General features: G+C 41.2%; 1 protein-coding gene across 1 annotated transcript in view; it reads left to right on the forward strand.

The window, feature by feature from the left end:
- Positions 1 to 21,606, forward strand: part of LOC137370298 (arf-GAP with SH3 domain, ANK repeat and PH domain-containing protein 1-like) — a 443,522-nt gene that overhangs the window by 188,457 nt on the left and 233,459 nt on the right. Inside the window, exons 5-8 of the mRNA XM_068032677.1 lie at positions 2,989 to 3,038; positions 5,449 to 5,578; positions 7,082 to 7,167; positions 10,050 to 10,125. Of these exons, the coding sequence (XP_067888778.1) occupies positions 2,989 to 3,038; positions 5,449 to 5,578; positions 7,082 to 7,167; positions 10,050 to 10,125 (342 nt within the window). The remainder of the gene's footprint in view (positions 1 to 2,988; positions 3,039 to 5,448; positions 5,579 to 7,081; positions 7,168 to 10,049; positions 10,126 to 21,606) is intronic.

The raw sequence follows: 21,606 nt of genomic DNA on the forward strand, positions 1-21,606 counted from the left end.
CAAACTCAGTGTAGACAATGCAAAACTCTAAAAGGGACTTGACAGTTTTGCGGCACCCGAAGATCTATAAAAGGAATAAGATAAATGCTGTAAATAGACAAAATAGAATTAAATTAACTTGAGCACATATAATTGTATGACATTGGGCTTTGGAAGAAAAAATGACTCATATCTACTCCACAAATAATGTCAAACTAGCTCAGCTTGAAGGTGAAAGAAATCTAAGGATGTTGGTAAACCCAGCACTTAATATAGCGAGGCAATGTTGAATGGCAAACAACAAGGTGAATGGAAGGTTGCATTGTATTGCCAAATCTATAGAATATAGTTGGAAGGATTGACCTTGCCTTCTCACATGGTCTCGCTACTCCCATCACATCAATCACAGATAAGGCCATCTCTGATCACTTCCTTGTATCACACTCCATGCACAGTCCCCCTTCCACACTCTGTATAGGGTGGACAATTGATTTAGCTGTTCACCGCCTGGTCTGGCTGGGCCACATAAAGCAGTATCAGGTCCTGCTCTCGTCTGCTAAAAGCGCTCATTATTTTAGGATCTTTGTGAATGCAAAGATAACCTCCAGCTTTTTTTCTGTACTGCAAACAGTAGTCTTAAACCCTGCTACCCTGTCTCCTGCACCCTCACTTCCAACAATAAGTGCAAGGAGCTCATGGACTTGTTTGTTACTAAGATGGAGACCATTTGATCATCTGTCTCTGCTGCTTCCCTCCCTTCCACTAGTCCCCCAGGCCAAACTTCCTTTAAAGTTCCTGTTTGCCCTAGCCTTGAACTCATATCTTTCTCTAGTCTGTCTCCTATCTCTCCTTATGCCCTCTCTGAGCTCATCTTCATGAGACCCACCTCCTGCTTCCTCGACCTGATTCCTACTGAGCACCCAACTTTCCCTGCTGGTCCCTATGTTAGCTGATATTGCTAATGGTTCTGTCTCTTTAGATAGGTCCCTCTCTCCTTTAAATCTGCCATCACCCCTGTCAAAAAAACAAACCCTTGACCCCACTCTCTTTGCAAACTGCCACCCCATCTTGAACCTTCCTTTCCACTCCACAGTCCTTGAATGTGTTGTTGTCTTCCAAATCCATGCCTGTCATTCCTAGAGCTCGATGTTTGAATCCCTCTAATTAGGTTTCTTCCCCTGCCAGAGTCCTGAAACGGCTCTTAGCAGAGTCACAAATGTGACTGTGTCTACCACCTCTGACACGGTTGACCACGCCATCCTATCCAATCCCTTTCCACTGTCGTCCAGCTGGGTGGGAATGCAGCCACTGGTTCCATTCTTATCTATCTGATCGTAGCCAGAGTACCACTTGTAACGGCTTCTCTTCCCACTCCTGCACAGTTTCCCCTAGTGTCCCCTAAGGATCTCTCCTTGGCCCCCTCCCAGTTCTCATGCACATACTGCCCTCAGCAACATCATCTGAAAGCACAGTGTTAGTTTTCACAATAATGCTGATGACATTCCAGCTCTACCTCACCACCACCTCTCTCGACTCCTCCACTGTTGCTAAATCATCAGATTGTTTATCCGACATCCAGTATAGGATGAGTAGAAATTTTCTCCAATTAAAATATTGGGAAGACTGAAGCCATTGTCTTTGGTCCCTGCTTCAAACTCTCGACTACATCCGCACCATGACTAAGACTGCTTATTGCAACCTCTGTAAGATCGCCCGGCCTCAGCTCATCTCATTCCTCATTCATGCCTTTGTTACCTCTAGACTTGACACTTCCAACACGTTCCTGGCTGGTCTCCCGCATACTGTCCTCCATAAACCTGAGGTCATCCAGAACTCTTCTGCTTGTGACCTTACTTGTAACAAATCCTGTTCACCTATCCATCCCTGTGCTAGCTGATTTACATTGGCTCCCAGTCAAACAATGCCTTGATTTTAAAATTCTCATCCTTGTTTTCAAATCCCTTCCGTAGCTTGCCTCTCCCTACTCCTCCATCCAAAAGAATATATAATTTCATTGATTACATGTCTCGAAAATGACTCAAAGGTTTTTGCCTCCACCACCTTACCTGGAAATCTACTCCATCCCCATAACCCTCCGAGATATCTGCGCTCATCTAATTCTGGCCTCTTGAGCATCCCCAATTGCTCCACCATTGGTGGCCGTGTTTTTAGCTGCCTAGCCTAAGCCCTAAGTTCTGGAATTCCCTCCCTAAACTTCTCCAACTCTGTACCTCACTTCCTTTAAGACACTCCTTAAAACCTAAGTCTTCAACCAATCTTTTGACCATCTTCCTTCACGTCGCCTTATGCAGCTCGGTGTTTAATTCTGCTTTATAACGCTCCTGTGCAGTGCTTTGGGATGTTTTATTATGTTAAAGGTGAGATATATAAATAAAAGTTGTTGAAACTATATAATGTTCTGATCAGACTGTACAATGAATATTGTCTCCAGGTTTGATCACAAGAGAAACATACAAGTCCTAGGGACAGTAAGAAAGAGCCCCAAGGCCAGTCCCTTACTGCAACAGGATATAAGAATCAGATCAGGGAAACTTGGACTCTTTAACCTGGAAATGAAGTGACTGAGAGAGGACCTTACAGAGATATACAATATGTTGCAGTATAGGAAGATAATTCTGGACTACTGCTTAGCAGTAAGCTATGAAAGTAGCACAAGAGAGTGCAGGTTCAAACTGGTGAAAGGAAAATTTAGGACCATCAGGAAGTTCTTTACATGAAGGATGATGAATACTTGGAGTAGATTTCCAGGTAAGGTGGTGGAGGCAAAAACCTTTGAGTCATTTTCGAGACATTTGACCAATTAAGTTAGTTCCTTTTCTTTTGGATGGATGAGCTATGATGACCTAAATGGTCGTCTTCATCCACATTTATCTGTATTGCAGGAAAGAACTTTTTTGAAATAGTTAATTATTTTGCTAGACTAAATGTAATATTTAATATGATAAATTATTTCGGCAGTTTCGATATATACTCTTTTTTTTTTTACAGGACCTGAAGAAACCTTTTGACAAGGCATGGAAGGATTATGAAACAAAATTGTAAGTACTATTATTCTTGGGCAGGGAAAACTTGAAGTGTTAAGCTTATTTGCTAGATTCTCCAAATTAAAACTTGTTATACTGTATTAAAAATTTTGTAAGCATGCTAATATTATTTGGCTATGTCACTTGAGTGAAAATGAAACAGTAGTTAGGTATTTTATTTGCAGAATCAATCACATTAGATGGTCATTTCCTCAAAATCATTACATATATTATAGGTATAGAAACTAAGGTATATGGCCTCTAGGGCATCTTCAGGGGTTTTTTGCTTATCTCAGTCCGTGCATACTGTGTGCTACAGGCACCATGGGAATTAAATTGAGACGCACGGCCCATAAAGGCCCCACCCCGGAGATCCTGTTTTTTTTCCCCCCCATCCTCGAAGTCCAATCACGATCCCACCGTGGTCACTGATGGATTGTTCCTACCGGGCCGATCACAATCCACCCTAGCCACCAATTGCTTCTTCTGTCCCTGCTGCTGAAACCCTATTGGTTCCCCCCACTTTGTCACCAAGACTCAATCACAATCCCATCCCTGGCCACCTAACTGTGGGCTGTAGCCGTGCAAGAATTGTCTTTGTGCCAATGATGTCCAATATCTGACCTTTCATTTGTGTGTTTCTCAGCTTGGTGGGGGGGCGGGGGGAGCTCCTGAATTTGTGGGGCATAGTCTTGAACATTGTGTATTCTGTAGTTCTTCCAGTATTAGTTGACTAATCACCATTATTTCTGGGTGTATGCTAATTTATGTTAAAAAAAAACCTGCAAGATGGCAGTGTCTTTTGAAAGTTGGGACAGGGTGTCACCAGGAAAGTAATGATAATTTGCAAGAGTTCTCTCACCACTGCCCCAGTTTTAGAAAAAATTTGTAAACAGCTAATAATCAAGTAATCCTTTAATTTCAGGAGTGTTGTAATGTCTTTTTAATTGTGTCTTTTTAAAAGAAAATTCATGGAAACAAAAAGAAGTTGTACAGAGCTTTTTCACAATGCAATTTTATGGTTGTGTATTTCATTGGGGTTTCTCCCGCTCATCTGTTGTTACTTTGGTGAAAGAGTTGCAGAAACACAAAAATGGCAATTGCTGAAAATAGAGACGTGTTGTCGAAGTTTTTCGTCTTGCACTCATCAGGATTATCCGCAATAATGCCAATGTAAGGGAAAACAGCAACTTTATACTGTATGAGAAGAGATTGGCCAAGGCATTGCCCTGAGGAACGAACGATTGACTGTCACTTATTTTGTTTAGCTGAAACAGGCGCAATGTTTGTACATGTTCTTTCTGTCTGCAACAAACAGGGCCCTGTGTATTAATATATGTAGCTTCCAGTATGCGCAAATGCGCCACACTGCGAGCCCTACTGACTATCTTAAATTGATTCCTCAGGGCAATGCCTTGATCAATCAGAGCCAAGCTGCCTGGTTTAAATTTCAAAGCTTGGCAGTTAACTGTCAATCACCGTAAAGTGGTGCATTCTCCATGGCAACACCTATACCAGAGTTCATGTGCCAACCAATCAGCACTGTCTTCTCATACAGTATAAGGTAGTTGTTTCCCCTTACATTGGTATTCTTGCAGATTGTCCTGATGAATGCAAGATGAAAAGCTTCGACAACGTGTCGCTATTCTCAGCAATACTCAAGTTCTGTACTACCAAATGAAAAATGTCGATGTTCGTCTCTTCATCTTTCCACTACCCATTCCCTCCTTTCCAACCACTGATTAGCATTACTACCCAAACCTCTTCCTCTTTGAATTACACACTCAGCCCCTCTTCTGCTCCACTGTCACTAATGTTAACACTTAACCCTCTTTTCATTTGTTTCCCCCATAATGCAAAAGAGGCCAAAACCCCATATTGTTAATCAGTTTATCTTTTTTTGCCCTTCCTACATTTCTTAACCCATTCTATTTCCTCAAAGAGGCTTTGGATCCTTTTAACAAGCAATTTGTTTTAAGAAATCAAGTTAGAATGAGGAAATAAAACATTGGTCTGCTTCTCTGTCCCTCTTTTTTCTGTTGAATGCACTTCATAGATTTTACAGAATATTGTGTCCCGTGTTATAACTTGTAACATTAGAATTACTGAGCACAGCGCCACCTACTAGAGTAACAGGTACTGGAATATTCAGGAGTTTTGAATGAAATACACAATAAATTTTATATGTAATATATTTAAACATATAAAATGAAGGTCAATAATGCCCTACTATACAGATGTCTCAGAAACTATATTTTTTATTCTTGAAATTTTGTTTTACATAAAACTGTGACCCAATCCTCTCCAACATTGTTAACATAATTTTTTCAAGGAAGCTGAAATTACTGATTAGACGTTTGTTGGAAATTTTCTTACATTGGCACATGCTAAAGATTGGGGGAAAAATCTGTGGCCTCTGTTACAGTGCTAAAATTGAAAAGGAGAAACGAGAACATGCAAAGCAGCATGGGATGATTCGGACTGAAATTACAGGAGCTGAAATAGCAGAAGAAATGGAAAAGGAGCGACGGGTGTTCCAACTCCAGATGTGTGAGGTTAGAATAAATAAATCTGTCCCGAATACATGAAACATTTTCGTATGGTACGCACTTGCAGTCCTTACGTCACGTGCATGACTTTTGTCAAGTTTTTGTAAATATTTAATAATGCAAAAACATTGTCAACATTTTTAGATTGAGAAAGGCCTATTTGTTTAACTTGCTGCTGTTTCAGGTCTCCTGCTACTATGAAAGTCCTATAGCATGAAAAGCATTACTGCTTTTTATTTTTGACCTGATTTCTGAGCGTGTTTTTTCTTGCTTATTGGGTGTTACAAACCTTTTTTTCTGGTTTTCATTCATTAGATGGGACACCACGGAGCACTTTGCCTTTTTTCAAGTCTTCCCCCTACCTAGTCAGTCCATTCATTGCTGTCTGATTTTGGGCCTTGGGCTGCAAACTTCTGATCCGACCCACCCTATTTGTTTTCTTCAGTGCTTCAGTGGATGGCCTTGCACCTAGGTCTGTAACTACCTGCATGACCTGTTTCTGGCCAATGTGCTTATTAAATTAACAAACCCAAAAGCCAGCCTGTGTTCCTAGGCGAACCCATGTCTGACTGTATTTCGCCCTCATCCGTTCCCCCGGAAGGCAGCCTTTGTTTTCGCCCAGATCATTCCCTGGTTATCTGTCGTTGCTATCCACCAAAGAAAAGCATAGAGGAATATACAAAAGAGGGGAGGAATAAAAAGCAGCATAGGACAGAAAGGAAGCAGCACAGATATATCCCTATAACATGAAAACAACAGAGACGGTTAAGGGAAAGTAAGAACCAGTGGGAGATGCTCTGCCGGGTGTGCATCAGTAAATATTAGTAATGTTGACTGCAGCCTTTTGCTATTTATTATCTAGAGGCTCACACGAGGGATGTCTGGTCACCTGCTTGAGGTGTGGAAGACTTACAAGCGCCTGTTGAATCAATCTCCAAAATGAGAGAACCTGGTTATACTTGCACTCACTTTATGGCTCACCTAAGCAAATAGAGAAAAATAGACTCCGAGTGGCAGCTAATTTGTTGAATTGGCATAAACCCATACTTTATCATTCTGCAGCACATCATTTTTGCTCTTCACTGTGCTGTGTCGCTGTTGATGCTTCAATTTTTTAAAAGGTTTTATCAGCTTAATCTTTTCTTCAGTGCTTGTAGTGTTCACATGTTCTTTGATAACTTAATTATTTTGTTAGTTAATTAAGTCAATGCTATACTGTAAATCATTTAGTCCTGCAACACACTTAAGTAATGTGATGTGACTGTTACTATTACTATTGTGCTCATGAAATATACAATGCTATGCCATGTTCTTTTAATTTGGCACAAAGTTAATTGTAACTGAAACCCTGAACACCAGCCCCTTATTGGTGCATCGCAAATGAAGTTGTTTCAAAGGCAACTACAATAATTAATTGTTAACATTGCAACAGATGAGAAGAATTACTCGTAGATGTTTTCATAATTAATATTGTACTGATATTTTCTTTATTTGTCTTTCTTTGGCTAGTATCTTATTAAAGTGAATGAAATCAAGACAAAAAAGGGTGTGGATCTGCTCCAAAATCTGATCAAATATTACCATGCTCAATGCAAGTAAGTTCATTTCTATTTAAATTAACTAGTCTCTTTATTTTTTTAGCCTTAATAAATTGATCCAGTGCTAGTATTTGAATACTTGACACAAGGCATTTGCTCCTACCTCTGTTCCTACATTACAACAATGACTGCACTTCAAAAGTACTTCATTGGCTGTAAAGCACTTTGGGATGTCCTGAGGTTGTGAAAAGTGCTATATAAATGCAAATATTTCCTTTCTGCATTTGCCTTTTGGCTTTTGCCTTTCCTTTCCCATAGCAAGCTGCAACTTCAAATGAAATTTGCCACAATTTGTGAGGGCTGGCACCTGGACAGCCATGGTACAAGAGGGTGTTTCTAACAACAGCTGGCTTTACTGAATCTCAAGTTCGCTTTTGAGTCGCAGCTTGCTGTAACAGACCTGGACGCCAGGAGCAGGTGCCTTTAAATGACTTTTAGCACAATATAAAATAATTCCTTAGCTGGTCAAGCAGTGGCAGTGGGGTCAATTGTGGAGGTTTCTGTAATAAAACAAGCAATGCTGGAAATACTCAGCAGGTCTGGCAGCATCTGTGGAGAGAGCAGCAGAGTTAACGTTTCAGGTCAGTGACCCTTCTTTAATGTTCTGAAGAAGGGTCACTGACCTGAAACGTTAACTCTGCTTCTGTCTCCACAGATGCTGCCCGACCTGCTGAGTATTTCCAGCATTTCTTGTTTTTATTTCAGATTTCCAGCATCTGCAGTATTTTGCTTTTATTTTAGTGGCGATTTCTGTGGCTGGTAACACTAAAATGGCTCAAAATGTGGAAAGGATGAAAGGCTCATGTTTGCATAGCGCTTTATACAACCTCAGGATTTCCCAGTGGGCTTTGCAGCTAATTATTTTTTATTCTTTCATGGAATGTGGGTGTCGCTGGCAAAGCCAGCGTTTGTTGCCCATCCCTAATTGCCCTTGAGAAGGTTGTGGTGAACTGCCTTCTTGAACCACTGCAGTCACAGTACTGTTAGGGAGGGAGTTCCATGATTTTGATCCAGCAACAGTGAAGGAACGGTGATATATTTCCAAGTCAGGGTGGTGTGTGGCTTGGAAGGGAACTTGGTGATGGTGTTCGCATGCATATGCTGCCCTTGTCCTTGTAGGTGGAAGAGGTCGTGGGTTTGGAAGATGCTGTCAAAGGAAGCGTGGTGAGTTGCTGCAGCCCATCTTATATATGGTACACACTGCTGCCACTGCGGTCGGTGGTGGAGGGAGTGAGTTTTTAAGTTGGTAGATGGGGTGCCGGTCAAGTTGGCTGCTTTGTCCTGCATGGTGTGAAGCTTTCCGAGTGTTGGAGCCACACTCATCCAGGCAAGTGGAGAGCATTCCATCAGACTCCTGACTTGTATCTTGTAGATGGTGGACAGGAATTGGGGAGTCAGGAGGTGGATTACTTGCTGCAAAATTAACCTGCTGTTATAGTTATACAGTACTTATGTGGCGACTCCAGGTCAGTGGCAACCCCAAGCATGTTGTTGATGGGGGATTCAGCAATTGTAATGCCGTTGAATGTCAAGGGGAGATGCTTAGATTCTCTCTTGTTGGAGATGGTCATTGTCTGGCACATGTGTAGTGTGAATGTTACATGCCACTTATCAGGCCAAGCCTGAATGTTGTCCAGGTCTTGCTGCATATGGACATGGACTGCTTCGGTATCTGAGGAGTCACGAATGGTTCTGAACATCGTACAATCATTGGCGAATATCCCCACCTCTGACCTTATGATGGAGGGGAGGTCATTGATGAAGCAGTTGAAGGTGGTTGGGCCTAGGATACTACCCTGAGGAACGCCTGCCGCAATGTCCTGGGACTGAGATAATTGGCCTCCAGTAACCACAACCATCTTCAATTGTGTTAGGCATGACTCCAATCAGTGGAGACTTTTCCCCCTTGATTCTCCTTGACTTTTATTGGGCTAGGGCCCCTTGATGCCACACTTTGTCAAATTCTGCTATGGTATCCAGGGCAACCACTCTAACCTCAGCTCTTGAGTTCAGCTCTTTTGTCCATGTTTGGATTAAGGTTGTAATGAGGCCAGGAACCAAGTGGCCCTGGCGGAGCCCAAACTGAGCATCGGTAAGCGGGTTATTGCTGAGTAAGTGCTGCTTGATGGCACTGTTAATGACACCTTCCATCACTTTGCTGATGATTGAGAGTAGACTGATGGGGCAGTTAATTGGTCGGATTAGATTTGTCCTGCTTTTTGTGGATAGGACTTACCTGGGCAATTTTCCACGTTGACGAGTAGATGCCAGTTTTGCAGCTTTTGAAGTGCAGTCGCTGTTGTAATGAAGGAAATATGCAGCAGTGCATTTCGTAAAGGCAAAAATCAGAATGTAAAAGACTGAAGTGTTGCCCTACAAGCTTTATTTTTGTGTAAAAATGTTTGACAGTTGCTTTTTAAAATCTGTGATTTAAAAAAAAAATCTGTAATATTGCAATAGTTTGTGTAAATACATGTAGAAGGCACACAACATTAGTTACAAAGAAATTGTGCTGTTGTAGTTTCCGAGCATTGCTTTAAAATAGTCCAAATTGAATGGTGATGTTACTGGAGTGTGAGAGGCATCCAAACTGTTCAGTTAAATTTTCTGACAGTTGTTTATATGCATATGTTATAAAATTGTTTACAAATTTTTGAGATTACTTGGATTTCTGATCCTGTCATCGGCTTGTTTCACAATGCTTAATGTAAAGAAAGAGATTAACCTAAAAGCAGCCAGGTTTTTTTGACAGTGGAGGAAGTGTTCAGAAACTTGCATTTTACAAATGAGGTGAAAACAGAAATACTTAGTCAGGCCTGCAGTGATAGCAACTCTATTGCTGATCCATTCAGTACTGATTCTCAAATGTCATTTTCAAGTTTCTTTCAGGATGGCTTAAAAACAGCAGATAAGCTGAAACAATACATTGAGAAACTGGCTGCTGATTTATACAACGTAAGTAATTTATTTGCAGCCTAAAGTTAATCATGGAATAACAGTTGAATGTATTATTGGTCAGCTGCTTTACTGCATTCGATTTCTCCAATCATTAATAAATTGTCGAAACTTGGTACTGCTTGGTGAGCTGGTGGCTTTGTACTGGTAACAATTTCATAGCTCTCTAAAACTGGTATAGTCTGTTTGCATCTGTTGTAAGTTATCCTGTTCTGTGTTGAGCTTCAGTGGTCAGAATTCAGACACAGTAAGGTGACTGGAAAGATCTCTTCTTGGGGCTTCTGCTATCCTTGATGCACACTGCACTGAAACTGACATATTTAATCTCGAATAGATTTTACAAAAACAAAATTTGTATTTATATATAGCTTTAACATAAACATCTCAAAGTGCTTTACATAGAGAAATGGCTGCTGAACACCATAGAATTACATAGTTAAATCATTCTTTAGCTCCTTACTGCCTTTGCCAAATGGCCCATTATGTTGCTGAAGTGCAGAAGATCCCAGGTTTCATTCTGCTAATCTCAACAGCAGTGGCACTAGAAGTGATGCAGTTGGTCTAAGTGCCCTTGAGCTTGGGAGGGGGAAATCACCCAAGGTTCCGCCCTTCGATCCTGATCAAGGGACTCCTTCTGGAAGATGTATGCATGTGGACACCAGGTGGGCATGGTTTTAGGCGTGGCTTTGATGTCTGTTTGGTTAAACTGCCTACCAACATTCACTGTCCAGATTTAATCATAAAGAATAGTCACTCGTATAAGGTGGCAGTGGACAGCTGGTACCAATGAAACTGTATCCCAAAGTGAACAAATGTCTTCAGGAGGAAGATACTGAGCAAAAAAAGTTGTAGAATTGAAAGTTGATAAAACAAGATTCTGCCCCCCCCCCCCCCCCCCCCCCAACCCCGTCCTTTTTTTAAAAAAAAACAAGCTTACAATTTGGGACAAAAGTATAGTGTTTGGAGTCTGTTTCTGAAGTACAAATCATTGCTTCTTGCTTTACTGTAATCTTCCAAAGTTCTCTTCGGAATGGTTCCTTTGTATAAGAAAATTGCGCATGCTACTCCTCTATTTAAGAAAGGTAAGAGGGAGAAATCAGCAGACTAGTTGGCCTAACATCTATTGTCAGGAAATTGCTGGAGCCTATAATTAAGGATATGATGATTGAACACCTTGAAAATTTTCAGCTGATCAGAGAGAGCTAGCTTGGATTTGAAAATGATTGGTCATAGAAACATAGAAAATAGGAGCAGGAGTAGGCCATTCGGCCCTTCGCTCCTGCTCTGCCATTCATTATGATCATGGCTGATCATCCAACTCAGTAAGCTGTTCCCACTTTCTCCCCATACCCTTTGATCCCTTTAGACCCAAGAGCTATATCTAACTCCTTCTTGAAAACATACAATCTTTTGGCCTCGACTGCTTTCTGTGGTAGCGAATTCCACAGGCTCACCACTCTCTGGGTGAAGAAATTTCTCCTCATCTCAGTCCTGAAAGGTTTACCCCTTAGACTATGACCCCCTGGTTCTGGACTCCCCCACCATTGGGAACATCCTTCCTGCATCTACCTTGTCAAGTCCTGTTAGAATTTTATAGGTTTCTATGAGATTCCCCCACCCCTCACTCTTCTGAACTCCAGCGAATAAAACCCTAACTGACTCAATCTCTCCTCATACGTCAGTCCCGCCATCCCAGGAATCAGTCTGGTAAACCTTCGCTGCACTCCCTCTTTAGCAAGAACATCCTTCCTCAGATAAGGAGACTAAAACTGCACTCAATATTCCAGGTGTGGCCTCACCAAGGCCCTGTATAATTGCAGCAAGACATCCCTGCTCCTGTACTTACATCTTCTTGCTATGAAGGCCAACATACCATTTGCCTTTTTTACCACCTGTTGGACCTGCATGCTTAGCTTCAGCGACTGGTGTACGAGAACACCCAGGTCTCGTTGCATATTCCCCTCTCTCAGTTTACAGCCGTTCAGATAATCTGCCTTCCTGTTTTTGCCACCAAAGTGGATAACCTCACATTTATCCACATTATACTGCATTTGCCATGCATTAGCCCACTCACTCAACTTGTCCAAATCACCCTGAAGCCTCTCTGCATCCTCCTCACAACTCACCCTCCCACCCAGTTTTGTGTCATCTGCAAATTTGGAGATATTACATTTAGCTCCCTCATCTAAATCATTAATATATATTGTGAATAGCTGGGGTCCTAGCACCGATCCCTGCGGTACCCCACTAGTCACTGCCTGCCATTTGGAAAATGACCCATTATCCATACTCTTTGTTTCCTGTCTGCCAACTGATTTTCTATCCATCGCAACACACTATTTGTCATGCCTGACAAATCTGATCAAATTTTTTGAATTGTTGACTAAAGTAGTCAAAGTCAGGAATGTTCATGATTATTATTTATATGGATTTTCAGAAGGCAGTTGATAAAGTCCCTCATAAGCAACTGTTAGCTAAAGTTGAAGCTCATTGAATTAAAGGCAAATTATTGACATGGTTGGGAGATTGGCTGAGCAGCAAGAGTCCGAGTAGGGATAATAGGCAGATAATCTAATTGGCAGGATTTGACTAGTGGTATCGCGCAAGGATTTGTGTTGGGGCTTCAAATATTTACTGTATTCATTAATGACTTAGATGATGGTATAGAAAGCTACATATCCAGATTTGCCAATGACACAAAGATAGGCGGCATAGTAAGCAGTGTAGATGGAAGCATAAACTTACAAAGAGATATTGGTAGATTAAGTGTCTGGGGAAAATTGTGGCAAATGGATTTCAATATAGGCAAATGTGAGGTCATCCACTTTGGACCTAAAAAAAAATGGTGAAAAGCTAGAAACAGTGGAGGTCCAAAGAGACTTGGGGGTCCAGCTACGTAGATCATTAAAATGTCACAAACAGCTGTGGAAAATTGTCAGAAAGACGAATGGAATACTGGCCATTATATCTGGAGGAATAGAATGCAAGGGGATTGAAGTCATGCTTCAGCTTAAAAGCCCTGGTTAGACCACATCTGGAGTATTGTGAGCAATTCTGGACACACATCTTAGGATATATTGGCCTTGGAGGGAATACAGTGTAGATTTACTAGAATAATACCTGGACAACAAGGTTTAAGCTACAAGGAAAGATTAAACAAACTAGGATTGTATTTGCTGGAATTTAGAAGGTTAAGGGGTGATTTGATCAAAGTTTTCAAGATATTAAAGGGAATAGGTAGGGTAGATTGGGAGAAACGATTTCTGTACGTTGGGGAGGCTAGTACTCGGGGGCATAGTCTTAAAAAGTAGACCCAGAACTTTTCATAAGTGAAGTTAGGAAACTGTTCTTCACACAGAGTGGTAGAAGTTTGGAACACTGTTCCACAAACATTGATGCTGGATCAATTGTTAATTTTAAAACTGAGATTGATGGATTTTTGTTAGCCAAAGGTAATAAGGGATATGGAGTTAGATTGCAGATCAACCATGATATCATTAAATGGCTGATCAGGCTGGAGGGGGTAAGTACCCTACTCCTGTTCTATATTTTTAATTACATGGGATTCTTACCTGTGTTTTGGGGAACCACATTTTGCAATTCCGTCCACTTTTTCCCTGAAAAGGAAGAAAACGCTGGCTTTTATATAGAATTATTTACAAGTGTCATTGTCAAACATCATACCAAGGATAGAAGACTCTTCAGTGAGAAGCAGACACACTGATAACTGTATGTAAATAACTGTTTTCTTAAAAGCATTATTAAACTTCTAAATTGTGTATGATGTCATTGGTCATCTCTGTAAGTGGATTTAGCATCTGCCATGGTCATGCACCTTCACTGCCCAGTATTTAGTTAAATGAAAATACAATCTGAGAATCACAACATAGATCTTTAGTGTCTGCTGAACACTGTGATCTTGTACATCCTGCCACATGTTTACCTGTCTTCACGGAGTGAAAAGCACTTTAGCAAGGTGAACCATGATGGTGCACCAACAAACTGGTTTAATCTACATAGAATAAACAGAATGCGATTGAAATTTTTCCATTTCCTATCACTGCCTTAACATAGAATAATAATTTTCAGCTCTGCCACTATTATAGGCTATGATCACTTACAAGTTAGCTATCCCTGAGCGAACTGACAGTTAACCTCCTCTATTACAGACTGGATGCATTCATACTCTCACCGAGTAACTAGACCAAGAGAGATCTCTGTGTTCTAGTCTCTTAGACTGCCTCTCGAGAGGAAGAGAGATGTGCCAGCCATTATGGATTGAGCTCTGATCCCTTTCCTCAACACTGCATGTCGAGGATTGGTCTGCTGTATTGTGAATCAATGTTACCACCTTGGATTAAAAATTGTCGTCTTAGTGTGGAAGTTTCCAGCACCTATTTCTGTTCAGCTTTTGTTATCAATAGCAACATAAATTGAAAAAATATCCATTTTATGCTTTATAAAGGATCCAAAATTTTACATTAGATATACCGTAAAGAGGACAGAATTAGCACAAAGAATTTTGAAAATGTTCTGCAAGTAACGGACTTTCAATGTTGAGAGATTGTGGAAACTCAATTTAAAAAGCAAGTAGAATGTTGTACATGTAACCAAAACAATCAAATACAAGTCTACGGAGGTTATGCTGAGGCTTTAAAATGCACTGTTCACATCACACCCAAAGCATTTTATCCATTTCTTGTTGCTCCATTGTAAAAGGAAGGCACATTCATCAAGAATGATGCTAAATGTGAAGAGAAAAACCTGTAAGGGAAGTTTGGAGAAGTCCAAGCTTTACAGTCTGGAGATAAAGTTAAGGGGGTAACTTTTTTTTTTTGAAACTGCTGACCACCCAACTGAGCTTCATGGTCCTCATGTTAGCTGATATTGTTAATGGCTGTCTGTCTTCAGGTATTGCCCCTCTATCCTTTAAATACGACAGCATCACCCCTCCGTCCTTGCAAACTACTCCGCCATCTCCAACCTCCCTTTCCTCTTCAAAGTCCTTGAACTTGTCGCCTGTCGAGTTTGTGCCCATCTTTGCCAGAAATCCATGTTTGAATCCCTCAATTCAGATTTCTGCCCCTGTCACAGTACTGAAATGGCTCTTAGCAAAGCCACAAATGACATCCTGTGTGATGTGACAAAGGGAAACTATCCCTCCTCGTTGTTCTTAACCTGTTTGCAGCCTTTGACATGGTTGACCACAACATCCTCCACCAACACTTCTCCACTGTCATCTTTCTGGGTGGGACTACACTTGCCTGGTTCCATTCTTATCTATCTAATTGTAGCCAGAGTGCCACTTAAAATGGTATCTCTTCCCACTCCCACACTGTTACCTCTGGTATCGCCCAAGGATCTATCCTTGGCCCTTTCTCCGCTACATGCTGTCCCTTGGCAACATCACCCAAAAACACAACATTGTTTTTCACATGCACGTTGATGGCACCCAGCCCTACCTCTTCACCATCCCTCTCGACGCCTGCACTGTTGCTGAATTATCAGACTGCTTGTCTGACATCCTGTACTGGATGAGCAGAAATTTCCTCCAACTAAATATTGGGAAGACTGAAGCCATTGTCTGCGGTCCCTGCCACAAACTTTGTTCCTCAGCTGCGAACTCTATGCTTCTCCCTAACACAGACTGAGGCTGAACCAAAATTGGCAATCAATGCCTCGATTTTTAAAGTTCTCATCCTTATTTTCAAATCCCTCCATGACCTTGCCCCTGCCTATCTCTGTAATTTCCTCCAACCCCACAACCCTTCGAGATATCTGCACTCCTCTAATTCTGGCTTCTTGAGTATCCTCAATTCTAATTGCTGCACCATTGGTGACTGTGCCTTCAGCTGGCCAGGCCATGAGCTCTGGAGTTTTATATCTCTCCAACTCTGTATCTCTCTTCCTTGAAGATGCTCCTTAAAACCTACCTCTTTGACCAATCTTTTGGCCATCCACCCAAATATCGCATCGGCACCTGTAGCTCGGTGTCAAATTTTGCTTTATAAGGCTCCTGTGAACTTCCTTGGAGTGTTTTATTATGTTAAAGGTGCTATGTAAATAAGAGTTTTTTGTTGCAGGTAAGGTGAACCTGGTAAAGAGAGTCCAGGATATCAGTTTAAGGTTTATAGACTAGTAGACCAAGTAGACATAAATTGTAAGTCAGAAAAAAATTAAAACATTAGTTAAAAAAAAAATACTTGACATTTGGAATGATGTACCGAGTAAGTTAATGGAATCAACAATGTTATAGAAGTTTATGGTGCAGTTGGAAGTTAGGCTAATGAAATAAGCTAAATGGGCTTTTCTTTTACTTAGAAACATAGGTATGTAAAAGATTGAAGAAGACCATTTTGATTAATCTGGACAGCACCCAGAGTTCAAAAACAAAATACACAATTTGCTACCTACACCCTTTAATTTTCTCACCAAATGCCTGTCTAATTCCTTTTTTAAATTGCTGATATCATCCTCAGTCAGTTCCTGAGAAGTCCATTCCAAACATTCTTCATCCTGTTTAAAGAAAAAAATCTGATCAGTTAATTCAACTTTTCCTCTTCTGTCCCGCACCCCCTGCCCCTTTTTTTTTTGGGGCTGTGGTAAATAAGTTCTTGGGGTTCAATTTGTCAACACCCTTAACGGATCTTGAATACCAGGCAGCCTTCTCTAGTGTAGAAAAAACCTCAGCTTCAGTAGCCTCTTGTAGTTCAGGTTTTTGATGCCAGGTATCAGATGAGTAGCCCTTTGCTGTGTCATGACAAACGTCCTGTAATACGACAATTAGACAATTGCACACTACTCCTGATGAATGGCAACCAATGGGCTCTCTATCACAGCCTGTGATTTGTGTTCTGTTCCATAAACTGTACAATCCAAGCTCCTATTTGCCTTATTTGCTGCTGTTCGGCTAAACCATTTTTATTCTCATGTTATTGATCCAGTTGGCATTTCTAATATTTTAAGGGTGGGGTTCTATTACAGACCCCAATGTGAATGTCATGTTTTTGTTTTTTTATGTCTAGATATTGTCTCGGGTTCAGCACTACCAGTCACTCCATAAGTAGATCTAGCATCCACTGTGATCTGGAAAATGTCTTTACTGTCCTTTATTTAGCTAAATGATGCGGAGACTTTTGAGATCACAACAGCAAATCTTATTCTGCACTCCAGTACTGGGATGTAACACATGCTGCCACATGTTGTTCCTCTGTTTGAATGGCATTGTGGATACACACTTGCCAAATCAAGATACTGGATTTGGACCAGCAAGTGGTTGTTCATGGTAGAGGAATGAAAATATAGCAGTGAAATACATTCTTTATGCTCCTTGAATAATCATAATAAGGACACCACTCACTTTCTCTCTCAATATAGACATTTATCAAATGTCCACTTACTCTAAGTTCAATCCAGCCTACCATTGACTGCCAAGTTGCATGTTTCAGTGAACTCTCCCAAAATATTTATTAAAGCAACGTAACAGGTTTAGCAAACACTGACTGCCAGTATAATTCTAAGAGGATGCCTGTGCCTCCCCTTCCCCTGCCAGTTTCACACTTTCCATCACATGGAACGCAAGCCAATCAATGGTCCTATCTCAGAGGCGATTATCATCCAACGTTACAAACCCTATCTTTTAATCTACGACAAGGTAGCCTGCGAACACCCCCACAGATAGATACCCTGTCTTAAAGTCAGCAGACAACTGTGTTTCTCAGCTCAAGGTAAATAAACTCTTGACAATAGTAAAAGTGTTTATCATTGCAAATAACAGCAATGAGACGATTGCCCAATTACCACTTTAACCATTGTGTGGGCCACAAAAAACCTCTACCTTGTTTATTTGCCAGACAGTGCATCTGTTCTGAGTTGGTGGCATTGTGCTTATAGGATGCTTTGTGTGACCATGGGTATTGACACATTGCATACTAGTTGTGCAAAATACAAGTTGGAAAAAAATTGGCACAGATGAGCACAGGCAGGTTTTTGTACAGTGCATTATAGCAAAATTAAGCTAGGAGTGTTTATTCTAGGCTGTTGCATTAGCAACCAATCCAAATAAAGGCCAAAGAATTTTAGTTACATCCGACTGACTCGCAGGTTATTTTCAAAATTCTCAGGTGAAAATCAGATTCTTTGAGAAGTCTGAACAGCTGGATGCATGGGGTAAAAGCTTCATTTTGTAATGTACAGATGTACATGTCCTTATAGTATAATGTGGTAGATAAAAATAACCTGACCGTCATTGATGCACATTTCTTCAAAGGAAATTATCTCCTATGAATTTTGTTCTATGGGATGGCTGCAGTTTGTTTTATCCATGTGTGTGTTGAATTTCAATCAAAGAATAAGAACAGTACAGCACAGGTACAGGCCATTCGGCCCTCCAAGCCTGCACCGATCTTGATGCCTGCCTAAACTAAAACCTTCTGCACTTCCGGGGTCCGTATCCCTCTATTCCCATCCTATTCATGTATTTGTCAAGATGCCTCTTAAACGTCTCTATGGTACCTGCTTCCACCACCTCACCTGGCAACAAGTTCCAGGCACTCGCCACCCTCTATGTAAAGAGTGACCTATAAGGAATGAGTGACCTATAAGGAATGACCTATCTATATCTTGGCTGGATTCTGGCAGCTGTTGAATAACAAACCAGTTTATTCATCTGTTTGTACATATTTCAAGCCAATATTTTAAAATTGGTTGGTGATACTTGAATTTTATCCCCCTTTTTTTAAATGCTACAGAAATCCTATTTTCGAGTCCATCCTTTATTGTAACAATCTAATCTTTTATAGCTTTCATAGATGAAAGTTATTTAGATTGTACAATACTAAAGAACAAAACAATCACTTGCTACTTTCTTTTACTGTTCCTCTGGAACAGTTTGCGTTTCTTGGCAGCTTTGATTTTGAATTTTTACTGAGCATCTTAATTTAGGGCATTGTAAAACTTATATATATTCAAATTAAGAATATATTTATAAATTTTGCAGTCCATAAAAGGGCATTGAAATGGATTTGGTAAACTGAAAATTAGTAAACTGATTTTTTTTTACCATGTTCAAACATATAAAGTTGACCATTGCATTGCCTGTTTTCTTAAATTGCACAGAGTATCTTCTATAAATGTCAGAGTTGCTATTAATGTGTCATTTTCGGTAGTGATTCTCAAACTGGGGGTCCATAGAGACTTTCCAGGTGTCGGTGAAATAATGTGGAAGTGCAGTGGTCATGAGCAAGTAAATGAGCACTGGGCAGAGGCGTGCTCTGCTCCCCTGTGCTCCTGATCTCTTGGTGCTCCCTTAGTCTGCTTTCTGCTCTTCCCCCTGTTCCTACTGCTCCTTCTTTTCCCCCTGCTCCTGCTCTCCCTCCACCACCAATCCCAGCATTATTAAAACACTTTACATGCAGCATTTTCATATTTGAGTATTATATGTTTGGGGGGGGGCGGGGTGGATTTCTGAGGTCCTTCAACCAAAACATTTGAGAAGCGTTTATTTTGGTGGTGGGGGGCTAGGGTTCAGGGAGATACTGGAAATCTTCTTAGAATATATTTGGAAAAGTGATTTTAAGCATTTTTCATACTTCACAGTTTGATGAATTGATATTAATCAGGCTCTATAAAGTCTAATAATAGCATATGGCAAAACAACATTCTTCTGAGTCAAAAAGTTTGCTTGATTAAATGGGAAAGCTCAATAAACTAATTTTACCAGTAATCAAGTTTGCCATTCTTATGAGAACTTTTCTTAGTGAAAATAGACCAGGTATGAGCATAAGCTGCTTGATTATTTTGACAAAGAAAAACAAAGTGCTGGAAATACTCAGCAGGTCAGGCAGCATCTATGGAGAGAGAAGCAGAGCTAAAGGTTCAGGTCTGTGACCTTTCATCAGAACTGGAAAAGGTTAGAAAAGAATTAGGTTTTAAGCAAGTGAAGTGGGGGGGGGGGGTGGTGGGTGGGTGGTGGGTGTTGGTGGGGAAGAGAACAAAAGGGATATGTGATAGGGCAGAGGGCAGGAGAGATTAAATAACAAATCTGTCATGGGACAAAGGCAAAGTGTGTGTTAATGCTTGTGGCAAAAGACAAAAGTATTAGTCCAGAGAGAATGTTAATGGCAGAATGATGAGCAGCTCTGCCTACGGGAAAAACGGGCACATGGCTAAAAAAATAAAATAAAAAATAATTTAAAAGAAGGCCAGTCGTGCTCTGAAATTATTGAACTCAAATGTTCATTCCGCACGGCTGTAGAGTGCCTAATTGAAAGATCAGGTGCTGCTACTCGAGCTTGTGTTGATGTTCACTGGAACACTGCAGCAGGCCAAGGACAGAAATGGGGGTGTGGGGGGGTGGGTGGGTGTTGAAATGGCAAGCAGCTGGAAGCTCAGGGTCATGCTTTTGGACTGAGCAGAAGTGTTCCACAAAGTGGTCACCCAATCTGCGTTTTGTCTCCCCAATGTAGAGGCGACTGCGTTGTGAGCGGTGAATCTAGTATACTAAATTGAAAGAATTACAAGTAAATCGCTGTTTCACTTGAAAAACGTGTTTGGGGCCTTGGATGGTGAGGAGAGAGGAGGTAAAAGGGCAGTATTACACCTCCTGCGATTACAAGGGAAGGTGATGGAGGAGTGGACCAGGGTGTCACGGAGGGAATGATCCCATCGGAATGCTGACAGGAGGGGAAGGGAAGATGTGTTTGGTGGTGGCATTCTGTTGGAGGTGGCGGAAATGGCGGAATATGATCCTTTGGATGTGGAGGCTGGTGGGGTGGAAAGTGAAGAAAAGGGAACCCTGTCGCCGTTCTGGGAGGGAGGGGAATGGGTGAGGGCTGAAGTGCGTTAAATAGGTCAGACATAGTTGAGGGCCCTGTCAACCACAGTGGGGGGGGAATCCTCGGTTCAGGAAAATGGAAGACATGTCAAAAGCGCTGATGTGGAATGTTGCATCATCAGAGCAGATGCATCGCAGAAGGAGAAACTGGGAGAATGGGATGGAGTCCTTACAGGAAACAGGGTGTGAGGAAGTGTAGTCAAGGTATCCATGGGAGTCTGTAGGCTTATAATGAATATTACTAGACAGCCTATCCCCAAAGATGGAGACAGAGAAATCAAGGAAGGAAAGAGGCATAGATAGAGTGGATAGCCAGAGACTTTTTCCCAGGGTGGAAAGGGCTATCACCAGGGTCATAATTTTAAGGTGATTGGAGGAAGGTTTCGGGGAGATGTCAGAGGTAGGTTCTTTACGCAGAGAGTGGTGGGTGCGTGGAATGCGCTGCCAGTGGAAGTAGTAGAAGCAGATACATTAGGGGCATTTAAGCGACTCTTGGATAGGTACATGGATGATAGTAGAATGAAGGGTAGGTAGTTAGTTTGATCTTAGAGTAGGTTAAAGGTTCAGCACAACATCGTGGGCTGAAGGGCCTGTACTGTGCTGTACTGTTCTATGTTCTATGAAAGGGAAGTGTTGGAGATAAACCA

This window comes from Heterodontus francisci, chromosome 5 (assembly GCF_036365525.1).
Source record: "Heterodontus francisci isolate sHetFra1 chromosome 5, sHetFra1.hap1, whole genome shotgun sequence".
Lineage (NCBI taxonomy): Eukaryota > Metazoa > Chordata > Chondrichthyes > Heterodontiformes > Heterodontidae > Heterodontus > Heterodontus francisci.